The 7,927-nt window shown below is 36.2% G+C and overlaps 1 protein-coding gene across 4 annotated transcripts; it reads right to left on the bottom strand.

Moving 5' to 3' along the window:
* Positions 1 to 4,963, bottom strand: LOC132192305 (OVARIAN TUMOR DOMAIN-containing deubiquitinating enzyme 4-like). Of its 4 annotated transcripts, XM_059607596.1 has the most exons (8): positions 4,571 to 4,963; positions 3,764 to 3,834; positions 3,607 to 3,663; positions 1,861 to 2,469; positions 1,580 to 1,701; positions 1,173 to 1,213; positions 769 to 867; positions 1 to 349 (listed from the first exon to the last, which is right to left on the bottom strand). In XM_059607596.1, the coding sequence occupies exons 4-8, from the start codon at positions 2,456 to 2,458 to the stop codon at positions 175 to 177; spliced, it is 1,035 nt and encodes a 344-aa protein (XP_059463579.1). In that variant the 5' UTR covers positions 2,459 to 2,469; positions 3,607 to 3,663; positions 3,764 to 3,834; positions 4,571 to 4,963; the 3' UTR covers positions 1 to 174. The 4 variants fall into 4 exon arrangements, with proteins under 4 accessions (XP_059463579.1, XP_059463578.1, XP_059463577.1 ...); XM_059607595.1 differs by lacking the exons at positions 3,607 to 3,663; positions 3,764 to 3,834; XM_059607594.1 differs by lacking the exons at positions 3,607 to 3,663; positions 3,764 to 3,834; positions 4,571 to 4,963 and having other exon boundaries at positions 1,861 to 3,598.
* Between the last annotated feature and the right edge of the window lie 2,964 nt (positions 4,964 to 7,927).

Below are 7,927 nucleotides of genomic sequence, written 5' to 3'. Positions count from 1 at the left end.
TTGCACAGGAAAGGTAACTGTTATTAGAATTTAGAAGAGCCAAGGATTAATTCCTGTTGCCCAGGAAAAAAAAATATTTATTCTCGGCTTTGTTTTGGAAACTCAATGACTACAATATGTAGAGTAAAAAGAAAGAAGAAAACATCCACTCTTCTGTCAGTCAAGTATAAAAAACTAAAATCTTGATCTACCACCACCCTTCTTTCCAGGAATCTGCAGTGCATCATAGTGACCAGAACCATGGTAGAGAACCCTAATTGGATTTTCGTTGCCGTACTCTTGGCCATACTCGGCAATGGATATCAAGCCACCGGCATCTTTATCGTACATGTAGACTGTAATTGGCATCCTGAAGTTAACCTCTATCGGTTAAAAGACTCTTGATAATATTTTCACTACTACATCATCAAATTGTATGTCATTCGTTAAATAACATTACTTTTATAGTACACTAGTCTGTATATTTATACCTCTAGGAGTTAAGCACCCCTAGGGCAAATAACGCAATCCCCCACAACCCAATAGCACTATCATCACTACAAAAATAATCTACTAAATAGCATTATTCCTATTAGAGCACACTCATCTGTCTATTGATACCTCTGGGAGTTGAGCACTCTTAGAACATATAACTAAATCCCCCACAACCCAATAACAATACCATTACCCCACACACACAAACACACAAAGGGAAAGAGAACATATAACAATACCATCACCCCACACACACACACACAAAGAGAAAGAGAGAGAGAGAGAGAGAGTTACTTGAGAACATGCGAAGCCATGAATAGTTCAGGCTCACCTCCCCATACATGGGGCTTCCGTATTTGTGAAACATATGTGTCAAAATCTCCTTCGACAAACCTGTTGACATCGTGAAGCCATCAAATATAAGCCACATCAGCAAGAATTACAAGGTATACCCTCCACATATCAAGTTAACTAAAGTTGCTAAACGTTAACACATCATGCTCAAAAACACTATGAGATTTCATTCATGGCAACGTGGCATATAAATTAGTTAGGTGAAACTTCTTTTCTGTTTTAATTAATTATTAATAAGAGTTTTGGTAAAATACAAAACAAATATCTTCACTGAGCATAACAGACTAACACAATTGGCATACAAAGTTCTCAGAATGAGAGAAGTATACAACTCGAAAAGCTACCATTCTGTCTCTGTCCTCCTTTTGATAAACTCATCAGCAACCTGAAGTAAAAAGACCAGCACACGTAAGGGTTCCATTAAACTAATAATATCGCAAACAACATAAGCCTGCATTGAGCATTGAGAAAACTAAGCGGCCGCATTTGGTGAAGGTTGGTACCCAAGTGGTCAGTTATGTATTAGAAGCCCATTATTACTTTTGCAGCATTCAGATTTTCTTACAAAAAGAAAACAAACAAAAAGCACATCTACCCAGTAATGAGTAGATGTGCAGTGACTTAATGAAATCAATGCAGTCACCGCAGCGGCTTTGAAGCAAACTATGCTTTTTAGGCTTAAAATAGTAAAAATAAAGGAAAGAAAAATTCAAACCTATTGTCATCATAGTGAAGGAGCATAAAAACATACCCTAGCCCGTAGGTCATCTGCTAATTCTCTCTGAAGGCTCTCACTTGGAGCTGGCTTCCCAGATTGTACACAAGCCCCATGAGCAACAGAACGGAACAGACATCTCCCATCTCCAGGTATCCCTGGAGAGAATTGAGCAGTTATCTACACTGACACATCCAATTGAAGTAAAACAATATACACAAGCAGTTTCAAATGCAGAGTTTGATGCACCAGAAACCATCTATAATATTGACAAAACAATGAAACATATATAAGCTACACGAAAAATTGATGCTCACCGATAACAGAGTAGTTAGTGTAGACTTTCTTCCCATGTGAGAATTTAACATGTGACAAATGACAATCATCTTCCTTATCCCCCTTTACCCGAGCGGGCCGAGCTGCTTCAGCATGTGCTGGTTCAGAACTTGAATAACAGACCAGCAACCCAAAAATTAAACCAGCCGAAGCACAACCTTGTGGCCAAGATACCGGCCCCACGTTACACTTGATTCTAGGGAGCATTCCTTGTTTTGGGACCAAAAGCCTCATATTTAAATTTTGGCATGCCAATGAAATATCAAGGTGTTTCCTCTGAGGTCCTTTAGCACTACCAACACATTTAACTTGCAAGTTTCCCCTCTGACTAGAGAAGCAAGATCGAAAACAGCTCCCCTGAAATGTTTGGCTAGTAAAGGAAGGAGAAGATACTGTCCTGGAGACAGACGAGCTACCACAGCTTGTTTTTGAATGCCCAGGGTACAAATAGAAAGAACATGAACCTGATGGTCTGCGGGAGACTGCAGCACAGATATTGCTGCCCATCTCTGATGGAACACGGGCACTCAGGTAGACAACATTTTTAGCAGACGTACTGATGGGAGAACATACAATCATATTGGCACCACCTGAGGCACAAGTGGAATGCATTATTGGCCAGCATTCCTAGCAGATTGCATTCCATAGCACCAACCAATTATTCGTTTATCTTTGCATACTATGATTAGGCCAGAATTTTAGATTTAAGGCTTCTTATGAATGGATTTGTTTGGGGGTTTGGTTCATGTTGATACTCAAATTGATGCCCTAAAGTCATGGTTACTAGGTTTCACGGAAACCTGAACATTCAAGCCAGAGAGTAATTTAATTTGTAGTTCAGATTGGTTCATCCACAACTTGATGCCTTAAATTCATGGTTTGATTGAGGTTTGTTGACCCTATACAACAAGACTAAAATCCCCCAAACTAAGAACCAGGCAACAAGCCTAGAAGTAGCCTATAACATCATATTGTATTAATACTAACCTTTAAGGCATTTCATTTTAGTTGAGATCCTCCCACCACTCAATTATGTATCATATAGATTTATCTCAAAAAAAACATTCAAACATGGAACATAAGATGCATTAAGTGAAACATTAACGTGCATACACAAAAAAATAGATTAATGCCCTCTTTTTCCAGCTTCATACACAGGTCCGTAATCTTGGACCATAAATTTTAACATCATTAGCAATTAGCTTCAAAACTACCCAAACCAAACATGATGGTCTTTTTCCCTATTTATCCCACGAGAATCTAGACTTGTATCATACTTAAGCATCCTATCAGGTCCAAACTAACATATGAGAAGATTCCAGTTTACACATCCCTATGCTTATTATTTGGAACACCTGGGCACTTATTTTTCCATTTTGATTATAAACTACCCTAAAATTGACTAAACTATGTGACAAGAAATATATTTCTTCAGGTTCTTAAACTGACAACCTTCTGACCACAAATTTTAACACCATTACCAATTAGCTTTGAATCTACCTAAGCCAAACAAGAGAATCGAAAATTGCCTGATACTTATGCGTCCAATCAGGTCCAAAACTAACAAATGAGAAGACTTCAATTACTTGAAACGGTTGAGCATGCTTGCCAAGTAATTATTTTCCATTTGATTATAAACTGCCCTAAAATTGATTAAATAAATAAAAAGTTTCATTATTGGAAGCAGAAAAAAGAAAAGCTCTAGGTTATACACAAGATGAACCTACCAAATGAAACAAAAAGGAAAGAGAAACAGCTAACTACTGAGGTTCTGTCAATGAAATCTGGCAAAGAGAAGGATGAAACAAAATTAAGTGAAGCACATTCGTGAAACTCAAAAAAGTCAAGACACCAACTTGAACTAGTCAATGAAATCTCCAATACCTCAAAAGCTCCTGCTGTTATGCTCCTCAACTACCACTTAAATTATTTCAACTGAAAAATTCATTGCTTACCTGCAACATTAATAGCAAATAGAAGTCGAAAAACTTGGAAAACCCCACAAGTCCACTCTTTAAAGACTACAAGCCTGCCCAGGTTTTGATGACAAGCATAGTAATTTACTAATTTATAGGATTCACAACATTACCAGCCAAATCCTTGAGGCAATTTCACAAACTAACCCTAAAAGGAAACCCTACGACCCTAGTATCATTAATTTTAGCCATGATCATGAATAACAAGAATTATTTGAACCACCATATCAAGAAGTTGCTATGGCAAAACTAATTCAGAAAGAAATCCTTGTTTACTCAGTCTGGCTGTGAAGAGAGCCCTTAAATCTAATACTTCCTTCGGAAAAAGCTGCAAAGTATTGATCTCAATGCCATTGAAAACTATCATTCAATTGCTAATGAGCTCTAGCGCAAAAGACACCGCCAAACCCCATAAGAACAAGTAAATTACCAGTCAAAAAAAATTGTGAATCATTGTTCAATTTGAGAGTACAAACTCAAATTGATACTAGTTAAGCATTATCCCTTAACAACCACAATACCCAGGAAAAATATAAAATAAAGAGGCTATTTTTGTGTCAATGAGCAAGTTAGAACCAAAAAAAAAATTGGAATTCAATGTTTACATTGTCCACTATCAAATGCTTCAAATTGCAATAAGTATGAATAAACAATAACAAGTAAACATAGATAGAAGGTGTACATGTTGAAATCGGGCGGATAAAGGGAACCAAACCTGTTGAATTCTGAAATGGCGAGTGATTTGTAATCTGTGTGGAAAACCCAGAAAGGGAAACACGTGCAACAGCAAATTACTGCGGAGAAAAGCTATACTTGGGAGGATTCTAGAAGAGCGAAGAAGGGTCTTGAAGCAAAGAATTAGAATACCTGCAAAAGTTTTCTATGTTGAACTTACCCCAAAAGAAAAAAACCCACGAGCACTTAGAAAGAATAGAAGAGAATCATAGTAGAGAAGCAAAGAGTTTTAGATTGAGATATAAGCCGCGTCTTTTTGATTCGTATTAAGATTTGTAACTTTGAAGTTCCCCTAATCCCTTGTAAAAGGCTGTTCACTTGGAGCAAGAACAGAAGGTAGCAGAGAGCTGAGAGATGGTAGCACGTGGATTTCTTTTTTTCCTTTTTAAATTTAAAAGGATGTGAATTTCTCTTTTTATATTTTAAAAGCTATAAAGAAGCACATAAATTATTGACTTGGTACAATTCGATTGAGACCTGAATTTTTAATTTTTTAATTTTTTACGATCTTTGTAACATTTTTTTTTTTTGAAGTGACTTGGTAAATAGTGAAGTAGTGATGTTTGAGAGAGTATACAGACACTGTAAAATTGATTAGGAAATGAAATCGAAGCCACACATTCATCACATTCATCGAGGGTTGGATGATCTTTTGATGGTGTTTGATAAATGAGTTGTCCTAAATATTATACTTGTTATAGATTGGTGAAAAAAAAAAGTAAAAATGTTTTGTATTAAAAAAAAAAAGAAAAAATTGTATGGAAAAGTGAAATGTTTTGTTTTGTAGTGATCTTTTTATTTGAATAATAATAAAAAAATAAATAATTTAATATAAAATGTAAAAAAAGTTAAAATATTTTAATGTTGATGTGATATAAAAAGTGAAAAAAATTAATTTGTTTTGATGTTAATTTTTTTGAAAAATTGTGATGAATAGTAATAAGAGAACCCCAACTTTTTTACCAAACAAAGCCGAACGAGACAACCTCAGTATCATGTTCAAGTTTGGTGTTAGTACAGTTTTCGGTATGGTGCAAACACTGAAACACACCTTTTGAGATCAAATTTGAAAGAACAAATAAGGACGCTCAGTTAGTTCTTGTGAAAAAAGAATGCGTATGCTCTCAATATTTCAGTCCAGTATTATATTGGGTGCTTTGCCTATTTATAGGTTGATTAGTGGTGTCCCATTGGGACTCCATCTTCTACCTCCATTCAGTCTTAGAGCTTGAGTTGGATTGGGGGTCGTGGTTGTATCTTTCCATGTCTATATTGGATGGAGAAAATAACTATCCACCTACACTTTAAACTTAAATGTTTAAAAAATGACACTTTATTCTTTTAAAGTATTTGACATTGATACTTGATTCTCATGAAATACACTTTATCCTCTGAAATATTTTGAATTGATACTTTACCGTCCGAAATAACTAAGTTTTGGGGAATAAAGTATCAATTCAAAATACTTCATAAGGATCAAATATAAATATCAGATACTTTAGAGAGTTAAAGTGTCATTTTTTAAACATTGGAAGTTCTTAAAGAAGACGGGAGTCAATTACCGCAAATCAGGGGCTAGTTTGCCATAAGGCTTGGACGTGGACAAGGGGATGCTCGGGCGATCCTTAGTGTCGGGCTGAGTTTGGTAGCCTCGGTACCTTCCTCTTCTTCTTTGTGGGTTGGGCTTCTTGAGACCTAAAAAAGGCTACGAAGGTCTTTCCTTCCTGGCCCACTACTTTGTCCCTATTTCATGAGCCCGCGGTTATCTGGGATTAGCCAGGCAGTTTAATTTCCCAACAATTGGAATTGGGAAGGTGCTGATGATGGTGATGCTAATTTATTTATTTGTCGGCTAATCAAACATCAATAAACCCATTTTTAATGTAGACTCAGTGACTCACCACCTATTCACCTCACCTTCTCTTTTATTTATTTATTATTTTCCTCTCTCTCTTAATTAATAAAAAAAAAAATTCAAATTCTCGGCATTCAATTTACTGTCCTCCTGGATCTTACTCCACTGTTGACAAAAAAAATTATTAGCAAGCAATTGTGTAAAAAATACGCGCTAATAATAATTATAAAAAAAATTTACTGGTACTTGTCTTTTACACCAACATGTCTTGAACCGGCAACATGCCCCGGCCCATAAAATAAGAGCCGACGTTTTTATTTATTTATTTATTATTATTGTTATTACGTTTTAATGAGCGTCGTAAAAATGTAGTACCAAACATTACTTGTATACCTTCATCCCTCGAGTCGTGCAAAACCTACAGCCGTCCGACAATTAATCAAAATGAAAAATTTGATTCAGTTGTACCCAATCATTCTTACAGATTAGAAAAACTCATGTTTTTGACAAAAACAAAAACAAAAAAAGTTTCTACCACAGAATTATTCATAAAATCATATGGACCATGTATTAACATGCATGCATCCCACAAAATAGGCAATCCTCACCCCACGCAAAGCCATACACGTAAAAGTCTTGCTCAATAGTCACATACTATTTTTGGCTCAAAGAAGCATATATATATTCCTCCCATCACCTTCATTATTCCTCAGGCCTGCAAACGCAAGAGATTAAAGAAATCCAATTAAGATTGTTTCTTTATTCTCCAAGGCGGGTCTCGATCGGAAACGTCTATTTGTTTCCCCATTTCCAACAAAAAGAAATAGTCATATCATCATCATGGGTATCAAGAAGATCTCCTGCGCTGTTGTCATCGCCGCCGCCGCCTCCATGAGCGCGGCAATGGCTTTCTCTGAGGTCCCGGCTCCAGCCCCCGGCCCATCCAGCGGGTCCACCGCCACCTTGCCCCTTGTTGGGTCTTTGGTCGGTGCCTCCCTTTTGTCTTTCTTCACCTATTACTTGCAGTAAGCTCATCACAAAGAAGGATAGATGTTAGAAAAGATGAAGGATATGAGAAAGAAAAGTTAACGTGGTTCAAGAACAGTGAATTTGTTTTTCTTTTGGGGCTGTTGGATTTTGTTTTTTTTTTTTGTTTTTTTGCACAGGACAAACAAAACCAGAAAGTTGTGGCATCTCGAAGACTTAAAATAACAGTTTCTTTGTTCCGGATAAAGGGACCTCTTTTTTCTATTCCTTTTTTTGCTTTCGTGGATGAAGCTTCAACATCCCTTCACATGTTGATTCAAACTTTATTTTTAATAAGCTAGTGAAATCTGTCAACCCATAAAATATATTGAAACAAATAGTAAATTGATAAAAACAATGTTCAAATTCAGGATGTGATCAGTCTGCTTCCAATATTTAATTTATAGTCTACAGTCTGCTTCCAGTATTTAATTTATAGTCTACAAGGAATTTCAA

Source organism: Corylus avellana, chromosome ca9 (assembly GCF_901000735.1).
Source record: "Corylus avellana chromosome ca9, CavTom2PMs-1.0".
Classification (NCBI taxonomy): domain Eukaryota; kingdom Viridiplantae; phylum Streptophyta; class Magnoliopsida; order Fagales; family Betulaceae; genus Corylus; species Corylus avellana.
The sequence above is the reverse complement of the archived record's forward strand: the minus strand, read 5'-3'. Positions and strand labels throughout refer to the sequence as shown.

Bases quoted from the DNA above. Each gene is read 5' to 3' on its own strand.
- LOC132192305 (XM_059607594.1), bottom strand. From the start codon at position 2,491: ATGCATTCCACTTGTGCCTCAGGTGGTGCCAATATGATTGTATGTTCT. The intron at 868-1,172 runs GTAGCTTTTCGA...CGATGTCAACAG, and splicing joins AGGAGGACAGAGACAGAATG to GTTTGTCGAAGGAGATTTTG. The intron at 350-768 runs GTAACTCTCTCT...GGTTAACTTCAG, and splicing joins ATGGCTTCGCATGTTCTCAA to GATGCCAATTACAGTCTACA.